The sequence below is a fragment of the Sorex araneus genome, chromosome 3 (genome assembly GCF_027595985.1).
Source record: "Sorex araneus isolate mSorAra2 chromosome 3, mSorAra2.pri, whole genome shotgun sequence".
NCBI classification, from domain to species: Eukaryota; Metazoa; Chordata; class Mammalia; order Eulipotyphla; family Soricidae; genus Sorex; species Sorex araneus.
The window spans coordinates 7,863,966-7,891,919 of record NC_073304.1 but is presented as its reverse complement, the minus strand read 5'-3'; the positions used below and the strand labels follow the sequence as shown (position 1 = coordinate 7,891,919).

General features: G+C 41.9%; 1 protein-coding gene across 1 annotated transcript in view; it reads left to right on the top strand.

The window, feature by feature from the left end:
• Positions 1-27,954, top strand: part of PPP4R4 (protein phosphatase 4 regulatory subunit 4) — a 101,946-nt gene that overhangs the window by 33,753 nt on the left and 40,239 nt on the right. Inside the window, exons 4-9 of the mRNA XM_055133406.1 lie at positions 13,579-13,726; positions 14,635-14,708; positions 16,814-16,920; positions 17,706-17,813; positions 25,812-25,933; positions 27,471-27,593. Of these exons, the coding sequence (XP_054989381.1) occupies positions 13,579-13,726; positions 14,635-14,708; positions 16,814-16,920; positions 17,706-17,813; positions 25,812-25,933; positions 27,471-27,593 (682 nt within the window). The remainder of the gene's footprint in view (positions 1-13,578; positions 13,727-14,634; positions 14,709-16,813; positions 16,921-17,705; positions 17,814-25,811; positions 25,934-27,470; positions 27,594-27,954) is intronic.

Here is a 27,954-nt window from a genome sequence, read left to right as displayed (position 1 = left end):
TTGTTATTATATATCTGCATTGCATGATTGAATTATAGGAGATCTTATAAAAAAGTTTTTATTGTTTTAATTTTTTTCCATTATGTATTCAACTGAAATCTTAGATGTTATATTTCAGTATTTGAGTTGAACATCTGGTTAGGAAGAAGTAAAAAAATTTGTCAAAGATAAATATCTAAAATATGGTGGTTCCTTCAATACTTGCATTGCAGACCACAACACCCTAAAGGAGAGAGAGAGTAAAAGGGAATGCGCCTGCCACAGAGGCGGGGTGGGGGGATAGGGGGGTAGGAGGGATACTGGGAACATTGGTGGTGGAGAATGGGCACTGGTGGAGGGATGGGTGCTCGATTATTGTATGACTGAACTGTAAGCACGAAAGTTTGTAAGTCTGTAACTGTACCTCACAGTGATTCATTAAAAAAATAAAAAAATTTAAAAAAATGGTGGTTCCTTATAAAATTTTAAATACTAATGATACATAATAGCAGTGATGTTATTATATGATATTACATAGGAGACTCCATTATAATGCACCTTTCTGGGGATGGGTAGAAAGATAAACAGTAGGGAGAGGATAAGAGAAATATTAATCAGCATGAAATTTCATCATTTCAGATCATAGATGTAGTTTACGACTCTTACAATCTTAAAAATATGGATTCTGCTTCTATTTTATTTATTTCTTTGTTTTTTGGTCCATACTTGGCTGTTCTCAGGGCTTACTCCTGATTCTGTGCTCCTGGTGGGATTTGGGGCCCAAATACAGTGCCAGAGACTGAAGGAATTTAACCTGGATTGGCCGTATTCAAGGCATGTGCCATACTTGCTGTATTGTCTCTCTACTTTTATTTTTAATGAATTTATTTTAATGTATGGGAATAATAGAAATATCATGTTTCTCCTAACATGATTGCTTTTGGAAGTATTTTATATCTACTAAATTTAGGTGAATTAAAAAGTATATCTTAATTAGCGGGTAGGGCATTTGCCTTGCACGTGGCTGACCCGAGTTCAATTCCTCCATCCCTCTCGGAGAGCCCAGCAAGCTGCCGAGAGTATCCTGCTCGCACAGCAGAGCCTGGTGAGCTACCCGTGACATATGTAATATGCCAGAAACAGTAAGAACAAGTCTCACAATGGAGACATTACTGGTGCCCACTTGAGCAAATCAATGAACAATGGGAGGACAGGGCAGTACTACAGTGCAGAGTTTAAATAGAGATGTTTGTGAATGAAAAGAGCTTAATTTTACTTCTTAAGACCTTTCCAAATGGCACACGTGTCTGACCAGCAGTACTGCGTGGACTGTGGGCAAAGCACTGTGCTTAAATGTTTTGGGCACTTCAAGTTCATGTAACGTCTCCACAGTCTTGCGGTTCCTCTCATTTTGCAGTTGGGAAATCTAGGCTTCAAACAATTCAGTGTTTGATGATGAATATTCTGAGCCTGACAAGCTACCTGTGGCGTATTCGATATGCCAAAAACAGTAACAGTAACAGGCCTCATTCCCCTGACCCTGGAAGAGCCTCCAATCGTTGGGAAAGACGAGTAAGGAGAGGCTGCTAGAATCTCAGGGCTGGGACGAATGGAGACGTTACCGGTGCCCACTTGAGTAAATCGATGAACAACGGGATGACAGTGATACGATGATTCTGTTGGGAGTTTTTTAGGACATGATAATTTTTTTCTAACAGTTTGCCAAGAGATAAAATGGAATTGTGATGGGGCTGGAGCGATAGCACAGCGGGTAGGGTGTTTGCCTTGCATGCGGCCGACCCGGGTTCGAATCCCAGCATCCCATATGGTCCCCTGAGCATCGCCAGGGGTGATTCTTGAGTGCATGAGCCAGGAGTGACCCCTGTGCATCGCTGGGTGTGACCCAAAAAGCAAAAAAAAAAAAAATGGAATTGTGATAATGAAAGCAACGGAAGCGCAAAAATAGATGATATCCATGACCCTTTTTCTTCAGTTTGCAGCTCAAGAATAAAAGTATCCGACTTCTTTGTATCTCGTGTTTTTGGAGCTAAGTTAGAGGTTGGTTTCTGTGAAGAGGAAAAGGATTTTGAGAAAGCAAGAGTCAGGCACAAGGTGCAGAACTTGATGTTCCCGAGCTCCCCCCCTCCCCCCCCCCCCGCTTGTCCTGGTTCCACGGGTGCAGCAGTCAGGGCCGGGAAGGGAAATCGCTCCTTTGATGAGAGACCGACGGGGAAGGCAGCCAGCATGGATCCTGCTAGCAGGCTTCCCGGCCTCGGCACCATTCAAGTCTATCAGTTAGTCTTCCGGCTCAGGTGAAAGGAAGGAGAAAGAGGAATCCCCCCCAGGGATGCGAGAAGATCAGCAGGTGAAACAAATTGCTTTTCTGTGGTTTGCCCCTCAAAATGAAAAGCTCTTTGATTCCACTGCATCTTGAAGAGAAACTGTGGTTTTTTTTTTCCTTCTTATGTATATTTGCGTTTTAGAAAAAAATAGATGAGCCTTAGTCATTATTTTCCAATAGTAATTAAATTGAGTGGAAACTTTTAATGAATATGGTTTCTGCCCTCTCTCCCCTGGTATTTATAAAAGTTATGTAAATTAGTACTCGATTTATATATGAAATATATAAATAAATATATATAAAGTCACTGTAACTGTCAATCACTGTCATCCCGTTGCTCATCGATTTACTCAAGTGGGCACCAATAACATCTCCATTATGAGACTTGTTACTGTTTTTGGCATATCGGATACGCCACGGGTAGCTTGCCAGGCTCTGCTGTGCGGGCAGGATACTCTCGGTAGCTTGCTGGGATCTCCCAGAGGGGCAGAGGAATCAAACCTGGGTCGGCTGCATGCAAGGCGAACGCTCTACCCACTGCACTATCTCTCCAGCATATATAAATATAAATTTATTATATTTATATTCTATAAATAAAAATACATCCATTTATATTCTAGAAATAGATCTAAAATTGTTTGCTGTTCAGTTAATTCTGATTGCGCTCACTATTCTCACATGTGCTTTTTAGTTATCCAATCAGCTCTTCTTTTCCCATTGCCTGCCATCAAAATGAACAGCAACTTACAAAATTCTGAGAGAGAGGGTCTTGTCTTTGTTTCCTCCCCAGAGGTTTCATCCAAGCAATGCTCTGGAGCCCAGGGGTCCCACTGGTGATTCTTGGCCAGTCAGGTTCAATGTTTGGCCAACTTCACTGCCAGCCCAGAACGTGGCGCTGCTTGGGATTACCTGGACCCACCTCAGTAGTGCTGGAGCCACCAGGGCCACACCCACTGCTGCTCTGAGGCCTCCAGGGCTACTCCCCCGTGATGCTCCAGGGGACCATGTGGTGCCAGGACCCACACGTTGGTGAGGCGCATGCCTAGCAGGGGTCCCAGCTGCGGTACTAGCTCCTGCAGACGAGTCTTCTACTTCCGTAATAAGACGACTGTTAGTGTCTGACTTTAAAACGCTTGACTTAACCACAACATCCAAAGGGAGAAAGTAAGAGGGAATGCGCCTGCCACAGAGGCAGGGAGGGGGATGGGGAGGGGTGGCGGGAGGGAGATTGGGGACATTGGTGGTGGAGAATGGGCACTGGTGGAGGGATGGGTGCTCGATCATTGTATGACTGAAACGTAAGCACGGAATTTTGTAAGTCTGTAACTATCTCACGCTGATTCATTAAAATAAATAAATGAGGGGCGGGAGCGATAGCACAGCGGGTAGGGCGTTTGCCTTGCATGCGGCCGACCCAGGTTCGATTCCCAGCATCCCATATGGTCCCCTGAGCACTGCCAGGAATAATTCCTGAGTGAAGAGCCAGGAGTAACCCCTGTGCATCGCCAGGTGTGACCCAAAAAACAAACAAACAAAAAATGAAACACACTGAGGATGATTTTTATAATATTTCAGTTTATAATTCCTGCAGAATTATAAATCAAAACGGATATTTACATAGTCCATAATACATATGTAGAATACTTAATTTCAAAGTTTTGTGGTTTAATTGGCTTTTTGACTGTGGTGAGCTAGAAGCCCTAGAACATTTTCCCAAGTCAGAGCATAAAATAAAATATTATTTTAAATGTATGGCTAAGCTTGTTAAGAGAGAAAAAAAAATTTTCAGGGTTAACAATTGAAGCAGTCCTCTCCACTTGTGTCTCAGTTGTAGTAATGTACAGGAAAACATGACTGCCATTGTAACAGCATTCATAACACAACGAGAACAATTCACACAATTTAGCCTATCAAAAACTGACAGGCAGCCTATTAAATGATTCAGTAGAGCTGTAGTCCCTTTGAGAAATTGGGCACCAGGTCACGACTTGGGCAGATCACAGGAGGAAGAAATGTCACTGGGCCTGGTCCTTAGAAAAATTAGGGCAATATCCAGTATGCAGAGGGGCTTTGGGCAGTTGTGGAAACTATGCAGCACCCAGTATAGCACGGCCAACATCCAGAGACTATAAAACCAAGCTCAGCTCGGTCGCTTCATGACATCTTATAGCCTAGTTCTCCCTCCGGAGAACCTGGCAAGCTACTGAGAGTTTCCTGCCCCCATGGGAGAGCCTGGCAAACTCCCCGTGGCGTATTCATATGCCAAAACCAGTAACAATGATGGGTCCGTTCCCCTGACCCCGAAAAAGCCTCCATGCGGCACCGAGTAAAGAGAGGCTGCTGAAATCTCATGGCTAGGACGAATGGAGATGTTACTGAGACCGCTCGAGAAAATCGACGATCAATGGGATGATGATGATGATGATGATGATGATGATGATGATGATGATGATGATGATGATGCAGAACCCACTGCAAATGCCAGAACCAGCAAGATTACTATTTGACACGAGGCTTTCTGCAGTTTGGACAGAATTGGGCAAGATTAGTAAAGTTGAAAGTGGAAATAACCGAACTGAAATACAAAGGTAAATAAAAAATTAGAAAAGAACATGCGGTGGCTTTGAGACAGGATAAAAGGTGCAGTTGGAGTCTGAGAATAAGAGCTTGAATAGGGAATCATCTGAAGAAATAATTGTCAAGAGGTTTTGAAATGAAAAGAAAAGAAAAAAAATACCAAGAGCCAAGTTTAAAGGATTGAAGCCGAATAAACATCTGCACTCGCCCCACCCTTTGGCTCAGCACGATAGAATTGCTGAAATGAAAGCTAAGAAACCATTTTGGAAGGAACCAGAGATGAAGGGATTGCTACATCAGAGGAGCAAAGATGAGGACTAAACAGACTTTGTAGCCAGAGGGTGATGGAGTATCAGAGGAGAAATACTAAAGACAAGCCCCCTCATAATAAAAAAACCAACAAGAAATCTTTATGAAAATCTTTCAAGGATAAAAACTAAATCATATATATTATACATAAGTATAGCATATTTATATAATATTTGTACCTTATATAAGTAATTATAATTGGATTATATTAAATCATATTTAACACATTAACATAATATAATAATATATAAATATATGCTGTATTTGGGCTGGAGTGATAGCACAGCGGTAGGGCGTTCGCCTTTCACGCGGCTGACCCGTGTTCGATTCCTCTGCCCTCTCGGAGAGCCCGACAAGCTACCGAGAGTATCCCGCCCGCACGGCAGAACCTGGCAAGCTACCCGTGACATATTCAATATGTCAAAAACAGTCACAACAAGTCTCACAATGAGAGACATTACTGGTGCCTGCTCGAACAAATCGATGAGCAATGGGATGACAGTGATGCTGTATTTACATATTGTGTGTGTCAGCAATCAAGCCCAGTAACACACAAAATAAGGTGTATGTATTTGTTACCACTGAGAAATATCCCTGGACCCCAAATACTATTTTATTTTTTTGCTTTTTGGGTCACACCTGGCAATGCACAAGGGTTACTCCTGGCTTTGTACTCAGGAATTACTCCTGGCGATACTTGGGGGACCATTTGGGATGCTGGGAATTTAACCCGGGTCAGACGTGTGCCGGGCAAATGCCCTACCTGATGTGCTATTGCTCCAGCCCCCCAAATACTATTTTTTAAGGCCATATAGAAATAGAATGCATTATTCCAGATTAATATCACAAGAAATGATAAGGAAAGTTCCTTAGGCAGAAGTAACCTGATACTAGATGGAAAATTGAAGAAAGACACTCGATTTATAATGTAGAAATGAAGAATATCAGAAAATGTAAAAATCATAAGAATTAAGTTAATGACAATTCTGCACAAATTCTTCCAGAAAATAGAGGGAGTAGTGCAAAATCATTATGTTTGATGAATATGTATTATATTCATCAAACATAATGAATATAATGTTGTTATATTCATTACCAAGGACTAACAAAGTCATGCAAAAGTAGAGACGCAGATTCCCCATGAGATTATCTTAGAGCATTTTATCCCTTTACTCTGAATGTAGGTCCAGATATACCATTTTACTATTTTTTTGGTCTTTTTTACTATGACCTTTTGTCACCTTTTTGGTATTCCTTTTCCTATTTTGAGCTGAATAAGTAGTTGATTTCTATATCCCATTTGCTCCCTTCTGTTGACTTTGAAATTGTATGTTCTTTCAACCTTTGTGTGGCATTATCATTAAACTTTAATATTTATTTGTATTCTTAATCTCCTGGATAAAAGAGCTTTCATAACTCTAGTTGCATTTTTATTATGATTTATGTATTATTATCAGATATTTTAACTATATTTCAAGTCTCAGATATTATTTTATATAATCAGTTCGAGCACTGTCATCCCGTTGCTCATTGATTTGTTTGAGCGGGCACCAGTAACGTCTCTCATTGAGAGACTTATTGTTACTGTTTTTGGCATATCCAATATGCACGGGTAGCTTGCCAGGCTCTGCCGTGCGGGCTCCATACTCTCGGTAGCTTGCCGGGCTCTCCGAGAAGGGTGGAGGAATCGAACACGGGTTGGCCGAGTGAAAGGTGAAAGCCCAACCGCTGTGCTATCGCTCCAGCCCTATATAATCAGTACTCACATTAACTCACATATTGATGATTTTTTTTGTTCACAGTATAATTAGAATTGTTCTTCTTTTGCTGAAGAGCACCCTTTAGGATTTCTTCATTATTAATAAAATAATGTATTAGGGGCTTAAGAGATGGTAGGGCGTTTACCTTGTGTGTGGCCGACCTGGGTTCCATCCCTGGCATCCTGTATGGTCCCCTGAGCCTGCTAAGAGTGATTCCTGAGTGCAGAGCCAGGAGTAAGCCCTGAGCACTGCAGGATGTGGCCCCCAAACAAAACCAAAAAAATTATTATTTTTGTGTGTCGCTATGGATCAAACCTAGGGCTGCAGTTACAGGGGAGATTGGGTCCAGGGTCTCACACAGGGGCTGTTTCCTGCCACCAAGCTTGTCCGCCATAGCACAAATTTGTTGGTGACAGATTCTCCATCTTTTGTTAGTCTCAAGTATATATATTTCACATTTATACAAAATGGATACTTTATTAATAGGATTTTACACTGCCTACCTAAACTTTTTTGCATAAATACAAAATTTCAAATCTGTGGCATGTTTTTATTGTTAGTTGTGAAAAATTCTTGGCCTTTCCCCTTTCATGAAGGCTTCTGCCTAATTTCCTGTAGGGCTTTCATTTCATTTTTCATTAGACCTTTTCATAATAGTTTCATTGTATTTCCCCCTTCTTTTCCAGCCTTTTCTTTTTGCCACTCATTCTGAGTGCTTTTTGCTTGCGGTTGTTTGAGTCATACTTGATGCTACTCAAGGCTACTCCCAATTCAGGTGCTTGGGAGTTACTCCTGGTTGGGCTCAAAGGACCATGTGGTGTTAGGGATCAAACCTAGGGCTCCCCTATGCGAAGCACATGCTCCAGTTCTTTGAGTCCTTGGCCCTTATTCTGAGTGTTTTAACTTGACCTGTATTCCAGTTCATTGATTTGTCTGTGTGTAACTTGATGTTGATTATTGCATATTAGTCTAGAATTCCTACCTCTGTTTTAAAAACCTGTAGCACTGTCTCGTAGCACTGTCTTCCTTTTGTTCATCGATTTACTTGAGTGGGCACTAGTAACATCTCCATTGTGAGACTTGTTGTTATTGTTTTTGGCATATTGAATATACCACGGGGAGCTTGCCAGGCCCTGCCGTGCGGACGGGACACTCTTGGTAGCTTGTCAGGCTCTCCGAGAGGGATGGAGGAATTGAACTGGTTTGGCCGTGTGCAACGCAAACACCCTACCCACTGTACTATGGCTCCAGTCCCCTAAAAAAACCCTGCCTAGCTTTATTTTAATCTTAGCATTTTCTCTTGAAATTCTTAGAATCAAGTATATATTGGGTATATACAGGTAAATCCCATACCTGTAGGTCCTTGGGTAAATATCTCTATTCTCTGTTGGCTTCTTGTATCCATTCCTGTTTCTTTACCTCTTCATGTGCCTGGATATGACTGATGATATTTCATCTTGTATTCAATAAATTATTTGTAGAACAAGTTTGAGAACTGGGATGAGAACTACTCTTCTGTCAGCCAATTAGCTGTACTAGTACAAAGTCTCATTTAATTCCGTTTCAGATACTAGATGATTTGTTCCTGAGATACTTTCCTTGCAAATGCCAGTTGGTTGAAGGATTATCTTTATCTTCCTCAGGAGGGTTCGCCAAGGAGAGACAGTCTTCAGGACTCCAGAAAAGGCACTTAAGTTCTCAGCCTTCTCAAAGGCTTTTTCTAGAATTAGCAAATGGCCCCAGAGGTAAAACAGGCCCCAAATTCTATGCTCTCTTTTCTGTACTGTCTCCATTGTATTAGTAGTGGACAATCTCGAATAGATAATATTGCACTCTTTTGTTTTGTTTTGTTTTTTGTTTTTGTGTCACACCTAGTGATGCACAGGGGTTACTCCTGGCTCTGCACTCAGGAATTACTCCTGGTGGTGCTCAGGGGACCATATGGGATGCTGGGAATCGAACTTGGGTCAGCCTCGTGTAAGGCAAATGCCCTCCCCGCTGTGCTATTGCTCCAGCCCCAATATTGCACTCTTGTTTTTTTTCTTTTGGTTTTTGGGTCACACCCGGCGATGCACAGGGGTTACTCCTGGCTCTTCACTCAGGAATTACCCCTGGCGGTGCTCAGGGGACCATATGGGATGCTGGGATTAGAACCCGGGTCAGCCGCGTGCAAGGCAAACGCCCTACCCGCTGTGCTATTGCTCCAGCCCCAATATTGCACTCTTAAGTAGGTGATCTTATTTGCTTCCAAATGCCTTTATGGAGATTATTTTTGCATTTGTCATTTTTAGATAATGAATTTACCATTTTGTCCCGCTTTTAAAATTATTCTCAGAGTGCTGATTAGAATTTCCTAGTCTGGCATTGCTTAAATAGGCATTTCCCTTCACATGTGTCATTTTTTTTTCTTCTCAACTTAATCTCCTTGTGACATTGGTCCCAGACATCTGTTTGTCTCCAGCCACGCCACCTCCACCCTCGTCCCACCTGTTGTGTGTAGGGAAGTGCTTTCGCTTCCCAAACCCTCTCTTCCGTGCTGTTCTCCGACTGTGTCCTGCCTCACTGCTCTCCGTTTATTTTCAACTTCGTGATCGGCATGATATTCCGAAGTGTTTGTAACTATAATTTGAGTAGTCTCCCACTGGTGCTTAATACTTAGCTGTGGTTGAAATGAAAATTCTATGATCAGAATTAGATTTCATTAGACCTAGGTGGCTTGACAGAAATATTTGGGAAGCAGAGAAAAGTTTGAAAAATGGAAGGAAAGTCCAGTGTTCTCCTGTTTATAGCAATCTGTCTTACTTTCCACTGCTGAAAAATTGATGCTTTTTAGGTAATGAAATATAGCTACATTGAATCCATTAGATTTCTCTGATAAGTCTTTATTTGTAATGTTTAAATCATGTACATTTTAAACCTAAATTATGAAAGTATCTATGGTTATAACTTACTTGTATGTGGAGGTGACTTGGCAGAGTACTCCAGTGTGAGGGCCCCGCCCTGTCCAGCAGGTAGGACCCTTTGTGGGGCTGAGGAGGGGACGCAGCCAAATGAACAGACGCAGAGACAGAGGAGGAGGAGAAAAGGAGAGAGAGCTTTATTCACTGGCAGCTACAGCATTTTATACTTGCCTGCTGGGAGGCAGGTAGTGGTATGCGTGCCCAGACCCCGTACAAACAGTAGTCAATCACAGATTGTGACATGTTCATCTATCATGTCAGGCACGGGTATCGGCTAGTGGAATGGTAAGGTCAGTAAGGTCAGTAACGGCAACCTTGTTAGAGAAGTTTTAATTAGGCCCCTGTTTGAGAAGTGCCAGGCTCTGTCTTACTTGAAGATAAGAGCCAGGATTGAAATATGGCTTCCTACACTCCAGTAGTGAGAAGCTGCTTTCTAAACACCTGGCCTGATCTTTGGCCGTACAGCCCTGCGTGTGCCATCACAGCCATGGTCTTCAGTGGGGTTTGTCTGGTGTTACCCTGACTGTGAGTCCCGGTGTGTGTGGTGGACGCTCGGAGCCACCCTACCTTCCCGACTGACTGTTGGAATAGATGGTTTCTGTATGGAGAGAGATTTTCAGGATATTTTTTTTATGAGCTCCTCAGGAAACTTGCTGACCACTGAAATACGAGATAGTCACACCCTTCTGTTCCCATAAACTCTCTCTGTATTCTTCTCCTTCCTCAGATTTTGATTCTCAGTGCTCTCCTCACCTTTTACTTCAGTGTGGATAGTCAGCAGAGGGAAAAGAATTAAGTATCACAGCGCGTGGTTTAAAGTCTTAGAGTCGCACCTTCTACTTTTCCATTTTTAAATCAGTGTACATTTAAAAATTAATTTTAGAAGTATAATTTTGTAGTGAAAAAGAGCTTTTGACTACTGGTGGTAGTTATCACAATTTTATTCTTTAATCAACTTTAATACTCTCCATATTTTCATGGTCCTAGTTCTTCAATTTATTTATTTATTTTTGGGCCAAACCCTCAGTTCTTAGTGCTTACTCATGGGTCTGTGCCCAGAAATAACTCCTGATAGGACCCTGGGGGCTCTATGGGGTGTCAGGGACTGAACCTTGGTCAACCACATGCAAGGCAAATACCTAACTCACTGTAACCATCTCTCTGGCACAATCTTCCACAGTTTAATTTTAAATCCCTATCATTTAATTTTAAGAGGACAGTGTTGTAATCGCTGAAAATATAAAAAAAACATCATTTGTAATTTTAGGGCTCCTTTACCTTTACCCAGTACCATCTATGGTAAATGTATTTACAAGGTTCTTACAGTAAGCTTAGTTTCTAAATACAAGTCCAGAATAATTAATCTTTTATAAAAAGCTGGGACTTTATTTAATGCTTCCAAATTATGTAAATTTTGCTTGTTTTTTTGGGCCACACTCTCTGACTCAGTGCTCAGGGATTACTCCAGGCAGGGCTTAGGGAACCACACAGGGTGCCATGGATTGAACCTGGGTCAGCCACATGCAAGGCAATCACCTCATCTGCTGTATTATTGCTCTGGCCCTTATGCCATGCAATCTTGTTGTACATACTGGGGATTTATTGGATACAGAGCAGTGGCCTCTCTGAATTATGCTGTTTTACAAAACATTCTCAGATGTCATTCATGCTTAACGAAGAGTGGATTTTGATACAGAAGTGTCTAGTACATCGCCCTTCCTTGAATGAGAATAGTTTTTTTAACTTTGGAAATGTGCCATTAACCATGGATCAAAACATCTCATTTCATTCTTGTGGGCTCCCAAGTTGGAATGCCAACCATGTAATAGCCTGTAAGATGTGACTGGCATGAAGACGTGTGCTGGAGCAGCAGAGCTTACTTTTCAGTGTTCTCCCCAGGCCTGTGAGGATTCATATTCACCAAGAGAATGTGAATCTCATACGGCTTACCCAGAGGGTGTGGAGGACACTTAGAAGTAAATATCAAGCTCATATGGTTTCAAGAAATATAGGCTTAGAAATCAACTGATTTCTAGCAGCAATAAAGTCTATTATTCTGTGCTGGCTTCTTCATAGTGGACAGCCCCAGATGTTGAGGTGGGCACAAGAGAAAAATTTGGATCAGACTTGAGAGTGTCTCAAAAATTAGATACCAAGGGGCTGGAGCGATAGCACAGCAGGTAGGGCGTTTGCCTTGCACACGGCCGACCCGAGTTCGAATCCCAGCATCCCATATGGTCCCCTGAGCACCGCCAGGGGTAATTCCTGAGTGCAGAGCCAGGAGTAACCCCTGTGCATCGCCAGGTGTGACCCAAAAAGCTAAAAAAAAAATTTAGATACCAAATAGCTGAGCAAGTGTTGCTGTGCATGTTCAAGAGTAAGAAAGACAGTAAGGAGACAGAAAGGGGGAGAGCGTCCGCTCTGCGTCTGTGTGAAGTGTGTGTATGCACCAAGCTAGAACTTAGGACTGTCAGGTGGGTTATCATGATAGAAGCCCTTGCAACTTAAAACGGCAGCCTCATGTGAACCCATTGCACCTCACAATTGCTTTTTTGGGGGAGGGGGTGCACCTAGAGGTGCTCAGGGATTCCTCCCAGCTCTGCCCTCAGTATCACTCTTGGTGGGCGCTAGAGCCTCATTGAGTGCTGGGGATTGAACCCCAGTTGGCTGCATGCACAGCAAATACTCCCTGCTGTGCTACCCGCTCTCGCCTCCTTCCCAATTGCTTTTAATATTTTTTTTGCCAGGTGCTTTCTGTTTCTAAATAGAAGTCATAACTTAAAAACCCGTAAATGATACAGGCTGGCCCTACCAATTTTTTTTCTTTTTGAGTCACACCCAGCAATGCACAGGGGTTACTCCTGGCTCTGCACTCAGGAATTACCCCTGGCGGTGCTCAGGGGACCATATGGGATGCTGGGAATCAATCCAGGTTGGCGGCATGAGGCTGCTGTTTTTAGACATTTGAGGGAAAAGTTTTATAATGACTTAGTGCTTTTATCTAGCTTTACATGGTACACATACATCTAGTGATGTATAGGTAATCACTCTGATAAGGTATATGAGGGCTGAAAATATACTCTAATGTCCTTAAGTGGTGAATGAAGAATATAATTATAAAATTAAATTATTCTTATATTTTAAAAAGTTCTTTTAACATCGAGTTCTTTGTGGTAATTTAAATTCTTATCTTACTTAATGGAAAAGCAGACTTGTACAATTTTAAGTGTGTTTCTTTTTATAGTAGGATGCATACAGTTTATATTTTGAAACTGAAATGTGAGTAATGAATACATGTGATTGCACGTGGCATTATTTTTCTAGTTAGTATAACAACAGTAGAAAAACAAATCAAAATGATTAGAAATAGCCACTTTATTACAGGTTGATATAATTTTATTCGGTAAAGCAATAGAAATTTATTTTATAGATGTATCAAGACATTTAAACTTCATCTGTTCTAATGAGCTTAATTAGCAGGAGCAAATTCATATCACATCCATAAATAAAGAAGAGGAAGCATTTCTCCTGAGAGGTATTGTGTAGTTCTTTTGCGGGATTGGGACCGTGTTTGGTTTCTGACCTGGGATTTGAAAAATGACGGTTTCTACTCTCCCGTATATATAATAGCAGGCTCTTTCTGATTGCACAGGAGGTCCTGCACGTTGCAGGCGTGGAGATGCAGTTAATGGCTGCGGTATCATTTTTGACTATTCTACAGGAAGAATCAGTATCAATTCACACATATGCCCACGCCTTCCTCCAAGTCATCCTCCTCCATCTGGAGCACAGGGATACAGGTCAGGGGCCTGGCATGCTGACTTGTGTGTTCACTTACTGTTGTTGTATGTTCGTGATTGTGATGTGTTTAAGTTTGATGCCTGGAGGCCTGATGAGGATCACAGGAGTGGCCTGACTCAACATAGCTTTGGCTGTTCCTTACAAACTGCAGTACCAGAATCCTTGAAAATTAAACACCCATCATTCCCCTTATCATTTATTTTTATTTATTTTTTGCTTTTTTGGGTCCACCTGGCAATGCTCAGGGGTTCCTCCTGGCTCTGCACTCAGGGATTACCTCTGGCGATGCTCAGGGGACCATATGGGATGCTGGGAATTGAACCTGGGTTGGCCACGTGCAAGGCAAACACCCTACCCACTGGACTATCACACCAGCCCCTCCCCTTATCTTTTATATCTTCTTAGGGTTTTTTTGCCTTTTATACCACTTATAGTGCTATAAACATTATATACTTATATACTATAAATATTATAGTAATGTTTATAGTACATTGTATAGCAAGAGAGCCCACTTTGGGTTAAAGATGTTTCCCTAATATATACTTTTTTCGCTAAAGTTTTTTCCTAGATATTGGCTGAAGTTAAAAAGCAGAGAAACAGGGGCTTGAGGGATAGCACAGCGGGTAGAGCATTTGCCTTGCACGTGGCCAACCCGGGTTCGATTCCCAGCATCTCTTGGTCCCCCAAGCACCTCCAGGAGTAATTCCTGAGTGCATGAGTCAGGACTAACCCCGTGCATCGCTGGGTGTGACCCAAAAAGAAAAAATTAAAGCAGAGAAATATCTAATAGTATAAGTTACTCCCACTTCTCATTAAGTACTGTGACAACAATAGCTACTCTGTGTCTGAGCAGAAGCTGAACTTAAAAGCACAACATTGCCTTTGACCTGTTTTGTGTGTCATGCAGGCGTCAGCAATGCGTGGCTGGAAACGCTTCTGTCCGTGATAGAAGTATTACCCAAGGAAACCTTAAGGCATGAGGTAACAGCTTTCTTTCTCTAAAGACCAAGAACGAAAATCGTTTGGAGATGTTTGTTTGTTTACAATAAAGTGGACTTTTTAAGAAAGAATAAACTTAAATTTTCACTCTCAAAATAGTGTATCTTCATTATGGAAATTGTAAGCTACATAAATATTAAAGGAAAAAAAAGAAAAGAAAAAGAATCTTTACTTGACCCCTTTTAATGTTCTGTTATATGTTCATTCCAGGTTTTTCAGTGTCTAGTTATTCACAGCTTTTGGGACCATATTCATTTCTATAGGCCACTTTATAGTCACATTATTTTCCTGTTCCTTGTCATTTGGCAGGAGCTCTGGAGTGTTTTACCTGTTAAACATTTAGGCCTATTTTTATTATTTTGCTATCATATTGAAGTGTTAGTGGTCATCTCCCTGGAGCTTTACTTGTTTCTCAGAAAATTTCCTTAACTATGACTTAAAAAAAGTGAAATTAGTAGCAATAGATCATGTCATTAATCTTTGTAAATCTCTTCACCAACAATATATAAAAATGCATATTTTCCTGAACAGTTATCAACAATTGTTGATTTAATTTGATGGACCACAAATGGAATCACATTTTATTGGGGATTTTTCCATTATCATGATCTTGAATATTTTCTCATATGTTGTATTTACAGTAGTTTTTTTGGAATTGTATGGTCCTATCCTTTTAACATTATTTATCTGTCAAAGTTGCCAATCCTTTGTAATATTGGTTACAGATATCACTACTGCTTTATCCTCTGGTTTTTAATTTTTATCGTTGTTCAATGTTCCCTTCTTTAAAAGTTTTAGTAAATTAAGATGAGATATAGAAAATTTCATGGAAAATTTATTCTCATAGTGTCCATACGAGTTTTCATTTTTTGAACATTATTCCCTGTATTTCCTTTTAAGGATGTCATGTTTGAAATGGTTATTAGTGAAATGTACTCATTGGATTTCCTTAAGTGTCTGTGTATTTCCTTCGTTCTTAGACAGATTATGGTCCTGTCTCAGTACCAAAATACTTGCTTGAAACTGAGAAGCTGTCCCGAGTTTAAATAGGATGCTTGAATTCTTGAGGACGAACATCTAGATGATCTTACACATATAAATGTTCAACAGAATGTTGACATACATTATTTTATAGTTTTTGAAGATTGATACATGTGCAATTTTTACTTTAGGATGCTATATATTATTTAATATATAATTTTAAGGATGGGAATCCTCCTTGAGCAGTGCTCAGGGGAGCTGGAGGCCCCTCCTGGTGACTCACCATCAAGCAGTCCTGGCAGTGGTAGGGCTGGAGAGGGGGTCCTTGCTTGGGTCCTGCAGTGCTGAAGACTGTCTGGGCTATCCGGAGGTGCTCAGGGGTCCTCTAGGGTGATCATGTGATGCCCAGGATCAAGCAAACCAGGCTTGGCTGCATATAAGCCAAGAGCCTTGACTTCTATACTATCTGGTCCTGATTTTGAAGACTTCAATTTTTTTTAAATTCATTTTTTTAAATTGTATCACTGTGAGATACATGATTACAACATTGTCCATGATTGGGTTTCAGTGCCTTTAGCTTTATCTCATCTTTGGCTTACGTTATACTTATGATCATGTATTCAGTCATTCTGGCTACTTTGTTGAGAGAGGAAGAAAAACAAAACACCCTGGTGTCCCCGTTGATGAGAATTATAGGAGTTTAGAACGTGGAAGACTCTTGGTAGGACGTATCCTAATTTCCCTGTTCAATAGATGGGAAGCCTGGTGATACGGGACAGAGGGGTTCCATGGAGAAAGTCAAGAGATGTGAGGAGTGCAGAAGGAGGCTGATCTTCATCGTGCTGTGTGACGCTCTTGTGCCGTGGAGCGTCTTACATGGAATAAAAGGAACAAGGACTTGATTGTTTCTGAAATGCATCTTTAAAAACTATCCTTTATACAACCCGGGTGACGAGCAGCCATGTACCTCAAATTATAATTCATGTTTTTTTTTGGTAAAAAACATGTAGGACAGTTACATGCTTTCTGAAAAAAAGAACTGAAGTTAGTGTCAAGAATATGTAAAATTTTTGTGATCTTTTTCCTTTAAATCTTTTTCCTTTTAGATATTGAATCCACTTGTTTCCAAGGCGCAGCTTTCCCAAACAGTCCAGTCTCGCTTAGTTAGCTGTAAGATTCTAGGAACATTGACCAATAAATTTGACGCCCATACGTGAGTATTTATATGTAATTTTCATGTATTATGGAATTGATTTGAAATGTATGACTGTGATAATTAGATTTTTACTATTCCCATACTGCATATAAGGTAAGCTGTTTTTAACCATAGAATTTTCAGAAACATACAGAATTATATTCATTTCCCCTTGAGTCTCCATGACTTTTTCAAAATCAATAAGGTTAACTTGTCTTTCCCATCAAAATGCCACCTATAACACACCTAGTGTCATTTTGAGGCTAAAATGGCTTTTCTTACAGACTTCAGAAAGTGGCAAACATGCAATAAAGGTAGATTTTCTGTTTTCTGCCATTGTTTTTATGAATTTATTGTTCGGGTGACATCTTTTAGAGGGGTTTTCCGGACAGGGTTTATAGTTCATATGCTCTTCTCTTGCCAGATCTTAAGTCCCAAATGGAAAGAATGGGCTATTGCACAATGAGAATATGAGAATGTGTTTTGCCTCTAGACTTTTATCTTATTTAAGATGTTTAGCTGCCAATCGAAAATTCACCATTATTTTAACTCCATTATTTTTTATTTCTTAAGCTTCCACTCTCTACTCCCTTAACCATTATTTTAAAATGACCCCATCAAAACATGATTTTCAAGTAGCTGAAGTAATAATCAAGTGTATTAATTACATGCTAAATATACCATATGTTATATAAAACTTCAAAATATAACTATTATTACGCTAAAATTCTGGTAATTGTTGGGCTGTGTCAATTATCCTTAAACACTCATCCATTTGCATATTTGTTTCTTCCTCCTCTAAGCATTAAAAGAGAAATACTTCCTCTGGTAAAATCACTTTGTCAAGATGTAGAGTACGAAGTTCGATCTTGTATGTGTCGGCAATTGGAAAATATAGCTCAAGGCATTGGGTATGTGCACTTTTCAATTTCTATGACAGTTGCATCCTTATTTCTCGATTGTGAGACACACGTAACCTGTTTGATGAAGACATGCCGTTGAAAGACTGAACCTTATGTGATCTTTAAAAACCTGACCACAGGGGCTGGAGTGATAGCACAGTGGGTAGGGCGTTTGCCTTGCACGCGGCCGACCCGGGTTCGATTCCCAGCATCCCATATGGTCCCCTGAGCACCGCCAGGGGTGATTCCTGAGTGCATGAGCCAGGAGTGACCCCTGTGCATCGCCGGGTGTGACCCAAAAAGAAAAAAAAAACCTGACCACAGCAACGAATATTATTCATGTATCTGGATTAAAGTAGATAAAAGTGGAGGCTGGAGCGATAGTACACCAGGTAGGGCGTTTGCCTTGCACGAGGCTGAGCTGGGTTTGATTCTCAGCATCTCATATGGTCCCCTGAGTACCACCAGGACTAATTTCTAAGTGCAAAGCCAGGAGTAACCCCTGTGCATCGCTGGTTGTGACCCAAAAAGCCAAAAAAAAAAAAAAACAAATGGTAGATTAAAGTGAAGATACATAGCTTGTGAGAGGCATTCAGTTAATGTTACTATTATTATTATTGTTTTTGCTTTAAATAATGTAGTTATCATTCCAAATTCTTAGCTACTGGAAGAAAGATATCCCAGTAGAAATCATGCAGGGCTAGAGTTGTAGTCTCTTTGCTGACACTGGTGTTATGTGTCCCGATATGCCACCACTCCCTGCAAACCTTTTCTTGTCTCCCGCGCAGCCTTGCAGTTCCGCTGCCTGGCGATGCTTTTCCTTGCCTTTGGGGCACATGAAACTTAGGAAGGAGAGGCACAGGGAAGACTAACCCTACCCTTTATCCATAAAAATGACTCTTATGGCAGTGATAGATAATATATGAAAGATAAATAACATATAAATACTGTCTTGGGAAATACTTTTTGTTTTTAATAATGGTCCTAAACTGTTACAAAAATATTGGGTCCTTTTTCTATTTCTTTTTTCACTGATTTCATTTTTGTTTCCCAAGCAAAGATAATTGCCATTTGTATGGTTAACTTATAAATCACTGTATCACTGTCATCTCGTTGTTCATCGATTTGCTCGAGTGGGTGCCAGTAACATCTTCATTGGTCCCTGAGCATGCTAGTGTATGTAGCCCAATGGCGTCTGCTTGCTCCAGGAACACGAAGAGAATGTTGTTGTATCTGGGCTAATATTTAAAACTTTAGGAAGACTTAAGAATGTCACAGCAATTCAGGGTAGTGTCACATGCTTGTCTTGTGTCTGCATGTCAGGTGTCAAAAACGTGGTCAGGTACCTATGAGATAAGTGCCTTAACCCCTGTACTGTTTCTTGAGCCCCGAGCAGGAAGACTTTAGTGAGGAGAAGACATCTTTTCAAAATATTGTTCTGGAATAACTGAATATTTATAGGAGAAAAGCAGTGAATGCTGAACCCTTGCCTCACTCAAATGCGAAGACTTAACTTGAAGTTCGTCATCGACCTAAATGTAAAAGTGAATACTATCAACCAAAGGAAATACAAAGATGAAAAGTAAAGCCTTTTGTATGACTTTGGAGTAGTTGAGTATTACTTAGATAAAGTTCACGGGCTGGGCCTGAGAGACCGTACAGCGGGTAAGGCGCCTACCTTGCTTGTAGTTAATCTGGGTTCCATCTCCTTCACCCCTACGGTTCCCCAAGTCTGCAAGGAGTTATCCCTGAGCACAGAGCCAGGAGTGAGCCCCTGAGCACTGCTGGGTGTGTCCTTTCCAAAAAACAAAACAAAACAAAACAGGTGAGATGGTATGGGGGTCATGGTGCTTGCCCTGTGTCTAGCCAACTGTGGGTCGGTCCTGGCACCATTCAGCCAGAATTTATAAGAACACTTTCAGAAATGCACTGTAGCCCTGTAGCACTGTAGTCCCATTGTTCATCGATGCAGAGATGCAAAACTTTTTAAAAAGTAAGACGAGAAATGAGCTGTCCATTGGCTACAGATATGTCCAAAAAGCACACAAAAAGATATTCAGCATAATAAGTAAACAAAGGAACAGACATGATGGCCTCTCAGTATCTGTATTGCAAACCATGATGCCCCAAACTAGAGAGAGAGTAAGAAGAAAAGTGCCTGCCACAGAGGCAGGGACTGGGGTAGGGTGGGGTGACGGGAGGGGGACTGGGGACATTGGTGGTGGAAACTGCACATGGGTGGAAGGATGAGTATTCGATCACTGTATGACTGAAACTCAAGCATGTAAGCTTTGTAACTGCATCTCATGGTGATTCAATGAAAAAATGAAATTAAAGAAAAGCTACTCAACATACCTTACCATTGTCATAAGAGGGGGATATAGAGTCAAGGCAACATACGGGCTTGCTACTGCTGCTATTAATAAGCCCCATTACATATTCACTGGAATGATGACGCTAACGCCGCGCAAACACCACGTGTGAAGATTTGGTGGAACCAGAACTCAGACCTGCTAATGGGAACTAGTGGAACGCCTTGTCGGAAACTTATTGCCCCGTAGCGTACCTCTAGATGAGTGTGCCATTCTGCTTTTAAATGTGTTCCTCGGGGCGAGTGGAAATATGTGTTCATGCCATGAACTCTATACATTTTTGCCCCAGCTTTATTTTGTGACAGCCCAGACTGGAACATTCTATTTATGAGAATATCCAAAAATGCTGCATGCCCTACGATGGGGAGTTGTTCAGCTGTAAAGAGCACTCATACGTGCAGGATTGCATGCAGGGACCATGACGAGTGGAACAGTCCCCCTCCCCCCCCCCGCCCCACCTCTACCTGCCGAATCTCAGTGGCTGTCTAGGAGGCCTCAGCAGCCATCAGTTTTGTACATGACCCAGATCACCTCAGCAGCACTCAACTCAGTGACACACTCGAGGCTGTTTGCTTGGAACAGCTTTGGGAATGTCGCTCCCCAGAGCGGGGATGAGAGGCCCCCAGATGTTCGAGAACACGCTGTCATGTACGTTCCCAGGCGAGGGGGAGTGAGCAGCCTCATTGTACTTAGGGCACAACTTACGGCTGAGTTGGGCAGTCGGGTTCCTTGAATTGCCTCCCCCCAGTCGAGTGCGTTCCCCGTGCTCAGTCAACACCGACACACAGTCACAAAGCAGCAGCTCCGTGATTGCCTCGAGAGGCAGATGGTGGGATTCAGTCATAATGGGCTGGTGATTAGTTCTTGTCCTCTGCCGGGTTTTTGTCTGCTGCTAAAAAGACTCTTGATGAAGTGGGGACGTGGAGGGGGTGGCTAATCAGAAGCTCTGGAGGCAACTCTGTGGAAAAGGGCGGTGGGGGCTGTCCGGCCCCACTGTTTCTTCAGGCCAGACTCTAGGAGAGGCGTGGAGGAGGCAGCAAGAACGAGAGGAGTCCTCCACTCCCTGTTGCTTTCCTGTGGTCCTCATCAGCCCCAGATTCATATCGTCCACACCAGGTCTGAAAGTTGGACACACAGCTACCGTGCCATGTTACAGCCATCTCCATGGGTGGGAGATAATTATTATCATCGGCGTCTCGACTTCTAGAAAGATAATGTGATCGTATTGTTCTCTGGGACTGGAGCAATAGCACAGTGGGTAGGGCATTTGCCTTGCACTCGGCCGACCTGGATTCGAATCCACCGAGTAGCCCGGCAAGCTACCAAGAGTATCCTGCCCGCACAGCAGAACCTGGCAAACTACCTGTGGCGTATTTGATATGCCAAAAACAGTAACAAGAAATCTCCCAATGGGGACGTTACTGGTGCCCGCTCAAGCAAATTGATGAACAACAGGATGTCAGTGCTACAGCGCTACTGTTCTCTGACTTCTGTTCCATCTGCTTAAGTAAAAGTCAGCAGGGTAGAAAGGATCATGACCTGGAATTCTGCCCCAGACAGGGCTGGAATAAATGCGAAGGCAAGAAGAAAATGTTCTCATAAATAGATTGTAAAGTATTAGCTGGCTTTTTGAGAAATGTATCATGTATATCCAGTTCCCTAGAGGAAATAATGGAGGGAAACTATTTGTATCATCTATATGTAGGTTAAGCAAGATACCTTATTGCCCTCCAATTTGTATAATGTGACAGACAAAAAACAGGAGCAACGTTTTACAAAGAACAAATACATGTGACTCACAAGCACATAGTCAAAGTCATTAGTTGTCAGAAAAATATAGATTTAATGGATTTACTTTGGGCTGTCACCATTAAGTACTATGTGCCAAATGTGTGATACAGCAAAAAAGATCCAATCCTTTCTTTTAGGTGCCTACAACTGGGTAAAAGATGTAGTCAGCTCGGCAGACATTGGATAATAGAGATAATTGCAATAGCAAAAATACTTCTTTTGCCAATGAAATTGGAAAAGTTGATAAAACTGCATGGTTGGCAAAGATGCAAGGTATCTTCCTGCTTCGGGAATGAGCATAAATTTAGAGTTATACGGCATAGAAAATTTTCTCTTATTCCTTTGCCTGTATTAGATATAATCTAAGCAATTAGTTACATTGAAGTTTACATAAGAACTAATCTAAATAGGGCTGGAGTGATAGCACAGTGGGTAGGGCATTTGCCTTGTACGCAGCTGACCGGGGTTTGATTCCTTCTTCCGTCTCGGAGAGCCCAGCAAGCCACTGAGAGTATCCCACCCACACGGCAGAACCTGGCAAGCTACCCATGGCATATTTGATGTGCCAGAAACAGTAACAACAAGTCTCACAATGGAGACATTACTGGTGCCTGCTCGAGCAAATCGATGAACAACGGGATGACAGTGCTACAGTGCTACACAATATTTACTATGGGCCAGGCTCTAGTTTAAACACTTAAGCATTTTATACAACTAGATCCTCAAGTTCTCCCATTGGTTTTATTTTTCGCTTTTATTTGTAGATTAGGAAGTTCAAAAGAGATGTTTTATAATAAGATGAAAGTCTACCAAGGCAACACACAATTGGACACGTCGCACAGTTCTCTAAGTGAATGGTTATTTTAATTCATTTTTATGTTTTGTGTTTGTGTTTATATTTTGGATAATAAGATGTTATTTCTGTACAGAATTTCTTAGTGAATTTAATCTAGTTAGAAAGAAGAAAATTCCCATCTAGGATCTGGGGGCAGGGGGTGGCGCTTGGCACGTGTGAAGCCTTGACTTGGATGCCCTGCCCTGTTGGCGTTTCCAAGTGTCAGTGCAGTCACCGCCATTTATTTTATTTTATTTTATTTTATTTTTGCTTTTTGGGTCACACCTGGCGAAGCACAGGGGTTACTCCTGTCTCTGCACTCAGGAATTACTCCTGACAGTGCTGGAGGACCATATGGGGTGCTGGAATGGAACCCGGGTCTGCTGTGTGCAAGACAAATGCCCTACCCGTTATGCTATCGCTCCAGCTGTTACTGCCATTTATGATCCCTGAGCTACATCCCTAGTCTGCTTCTTCCCTCACTCTCTCCCTCCCTCTCTCTCTCCCTTCCTCTCTTCCTCCCTCTCTCCTTTTTTCCTCTTTTGGGTCATACCTAATGGTGCTTAGGGCTTATTCCTGGCTCTGTGCTCAGGGCTCACTCCTGAGATACTGTACGTGCTGCGGGGATTGAACAGGGCTTGGCCGTGTGCAAGGCAAGTGCCTTAACCCTTATATTCACTCTCTGCACCCCTCCCCCCACCCCACCCCCATTTTCCTTTCTTTTGGATTTCTGAAGACTGGCCTGGGGGGCCTCTGGCAATACTTGTTTCTCGCTCACTCTTCTGGCCTGATAGGAAGGTGCTGAACCAAGTGATGCAGTACTGTTGGGCAGCCCTCAGGGACACACTCAGTCCTTTGACTAGCTTCCCTGCCTTCTGTGTTTAGTGAATGCCTGTAGACTGCTGGTAATAGTAATAACTCTCACATAAGGTAGTTTCTTAAAAAACCTTTGAAGTGAATCACAGTGAGATACAGTTAAGAGGTTGTCCATGTTTGGGTTTTAGTTATACAATGTTCCAACACCCATCCCTTCACCAGTGCACATTTCCCACCACCTGTGTCCCAGTTTTCCCCCCACGGTCCCCCCACCCCCCTCCCTTTGTGGCAACCCTTCCCCCCTTTCTCTCCTTAAGGTCATTATGGTTTGCAATACAGATACTGGAAGGTATATGTATGTCCCTTTGTATATCCCTTTATATAGGGTGGCACTGTCATCCCATTGCTCATCAATTTGCTCTAGCAGGCACCAGTAACGTCTCCATTGTGAGACCTGTTGTTACTGTTTTTGGCATATCGAATACACCACGGGGAGCTTGCCAGGCTCTGCCTCGGGGGTGGGATACTCTCTGTAGCTTGCCGGGCTCTCTGAGAGGGATGGAGGAATTGAACCCGGGTCATAGTTTCTTAAAAACAATCTTTGATCCTCTGGTTGTTCAGGCCTTTGCCTTCCAGCCATATTGTCAGTAAGTGAGTTGCTTGCTACAGGTGTCTGATTCCATTTAAGTTAAGAACTATGATACGAAAGTGCCGGTTCCTCAGCTTTAATGACCTCATGTTAAGTACGTATTCGTCACACGTGGTCCCCTACTGGATAGGCACCTCATAACCTTGTCGGTCAGAGAAGAAACTCCACTTTCCAATGTTGTCTCAGACTCTTTGTGCTGTTTGCAATGTTGGAGCTTTCTGCAACTCTTACTGACTTGTTTTTTAATGTCCTTATGATTTTTCTTAATACTGTGACTTTCTAAATTCATGCCCTCTTCCACCTTAACTGAAGAAAGTTGGCCATGTCCTAAGCCACCCCTTTTATTAAAGTGTTTGTCCTTGTACTGGTCTCTTACTATGGTGAATAAGTAGAAGCAGAGTATCGAGGCCTGAGTGATAGTACAGTGGGCGGGGCTCTTGCTGCAGTCTGCAGACCTGGGTTCAATCCCCGGAACCTCACATGTTTCCCCAGCCCCTGCCGGGAGTGATCCCTGAGCAACATGGGGTATGACTCCCCCCCAATACAATAAAACAACCAAAGAACTGAGTAGCGACCATCTGTAATTGCATTATAAGTATCTCCTCCCCCCAAACATTTATGTCGTGTTTGAGACTTTTAGGCGGGGAGTGTCTGGTATCACATACGATCCTTACTTGTAGAAATGGGTTCTTGTGAAGTGAATGAAAAACTAGCCGATAGCACAGCGGTAGGGCATTCGCCTTTCACGCAGTCGACCTGTGTTCGATTCCTCCACCCCTCTCAAAGAGCTCTGCAAGCTACTGAGAGTATTGCGCCCTCATGGCAGAGCCTGGCAAGCTACCCGTGGCGTATTGGATATGCCAAAAACAGTAACAATAAGTCTCACATTGAGAGACATTACTGGTGCCCGCTCGAACAAATCGATGAACAACGGGATGACAGTGACAGCAGTGACCCCTAAAAAATCTACATAAGCTGAATTTATTTGGGCTTCTACAGTTAATATTGATAAGCTTTTCAAATTTGTCCATGAGCATTTTCTAGAACTTTTTTTTCTTTTTGGGTCACACCCAGCGATGCACAGGGGTTACTCCTGGCTCTGGACTCAGGAATTGCTCCTGGCCATGCTCGGGATACCATATGGTATGCCGGGGATCGAACCCAGGTCGGCCGCATGCAAGGCAAATGCCCTACCACTGTGCTATCACTCTGACCCTCTTCTAGAACTTCTTAAGATGGTTAAACTGCATTGAAATTGATATAGTTCCACGTGAACTAATCATTAATATATTTGTAGGGAATAACACTGTGCCAAGAGAACCCAGAGGGGTTTAAATGCTTATTCAATGACTATTAACGTTTCTAATGTTTCTGTCACCCTCTCCAACCAGACTGCACGCTTTTGGAGAGCTGTGGCCACGCATATCTTTAAGATAATCCCTCCCGTTATCTCCCACACCTGGCCCAGTGACATATTCTTATAATTCTATAGTTTTATTGACTTGATTTTTCCCCTCCCACTGCTTCTATTTCTATTGCTGCAGGACAGAACTTACAAAAAGTGTGGTGCTCCCCGAGTTGATAGAGCTCTTCAGTGATGAAGGCAGCAGCGTCCGGCTTGCAGCCTTTGAAACGCTGGTTAATCTGCTCGACATCTTTGACACAGGTACACCTACACCTTCCTGGGGGCGCCTCTTGGCTTCTCAAACCGCTACTTCTCCGGGTTTTGTATCACAGGTGGGGGGACAGGTAGCTGTAGGACAGACTTTTATTATTTTTTTTATTTTTTTGCTTTTTGGGTCACACCCAGCGATGCTCAGGGGTTACTCCTGGCTCATGCACTCAGGAATTACTCCTGCAGGTGCTCGGGGGACCATATGGGATGCTGGGAATCAAGCCCGGGTACGCCGTGTGCAAGGCAAATGCCCTCCCTGCTGTACTATTGCTCCAGTCCCTTTGGGGTCCTTTTCATAGACAGTTTTCTCTCTTGGCTCTCCAGACTCCTTCGACCAAGGATGGGCAAACTTTGAGTGACCAAATCCTGTGCACTTGTTTTTGCACATCAAGCTCATTGGAACAAGGCCATGTCCACTTACTGATGTATGATTTTTCTCTGCAACTGTTTTCATATTATGCTAGAAGTGACAGTTGTGAACAGATACACTGCAAAGATTAGAACATTTACAAATTTTTTTTTTGCAGATTCCTGCCTTATGCCATTTATTAAAAAGGGACTGTATTTTTGGATGATTTATACTTGTTTGGATTCTTAATTGGTATGATTTTTTTTACCCATTTTTTGCCTGCTTATATTATGTGACATAAATTAAGGGCCTTAAAACATTATACTTAAAAACATTTATTTTTCAGTTTTCATTATTATTTTTTTGGGTCACACCTGGAAATGCACAGGGGTTCCTCCTGGCTTTGCACTCAGGAATATTATTCCTGGCAGTACTCAGGGGACCATATGGGATGCTGGGAATCAAGCCTGGGTCGGCCGCGTGCAAGGCAAACACCCTACCTGCTGTGCTATCGCTCCAGCCCAAAACCAGTTATTTTAAAGAAGAGTTAGGTAAGAAACAAAGTGAATAAATTAATTAGAAAGAACATTATTATAAGTTAACTTAATTTTGAACAAAAATGAAATAATAAAATGGGGATACACTTCAGCATCATCTGAGATGCATTCATAGGAATCTAGAAAGTTGCTTGTAGCCCCTCATGTGTTAGAATTCCTTTTATTCCTCAGAAATAAACTCAATCAATCCTCTATTTCATCTTTTTAATATGTATTCATTCTTCATATTCTATTTCCTTCTGGCCCACAGTTTGAAGTATAAATGTCTTGGCTTGACATTCAAAATTACATTTTTTTATTTATTTCAGGTTTAGGGCCACATGTGGTGGTGCTCAGGGGTTACTCCTGCCTCTGCACTTAGGAATTACTCCTGGTGGTGCTTGGGGGATCATAGGGATGCTTCGAATTGAACCTGGGCCAACCACATACAAGGCACATGCTCCATCTGCTGTAGTATCTCTCTGGCCCCCAGGATTTGATTATTTTTAGTTCTCCTCCTTACGCATCCCTGCACCCCTCCAGATGATATCAACTACTATAGAACAATTGTAATTTCTGAAGTTTATGGAGATGTATTAATTTCTTGGATCTACAATGGGTTTAATTTTCTTTTGTTTCCTAGATGACAGAAGTGAAACTATATTTCCCTTAGTGAAGTCATTTTGTGAAAAATCTTTCAAGGCAGATGAATCAATTCTCATTTCCTTATCTTTCCATTTGGGAAAACTTTGTCATGGACTATATGGTATGATATATTCTAATGATTTGTATAACCTTTCCCCTTTTCTTTCATCTTAGCTGCCAGACCTCAGATTTTTAGTCGTAAACTTTTAAGAGTTTAGAATTTTGAAGATATAATTTTAAGAATGGCCTTTTCATTAATAGAATCTATTTGTAAGAGCAATAACAGAGAGAAGTAGACATAAGCCTTTAAGATTCTGGATATTTGTGTATTTATGTTTAAGTTGACAGTTAATAATAGAAACAGGTGTGTTAACAGTCGGTGAATAGTATAACCTTATTAGTCATTTGGTGAATATACAATATATCATGTGAGTTTTAAGCATCGACTATAGAATAGTATCCATTGTTTCTGGCATTTGAAT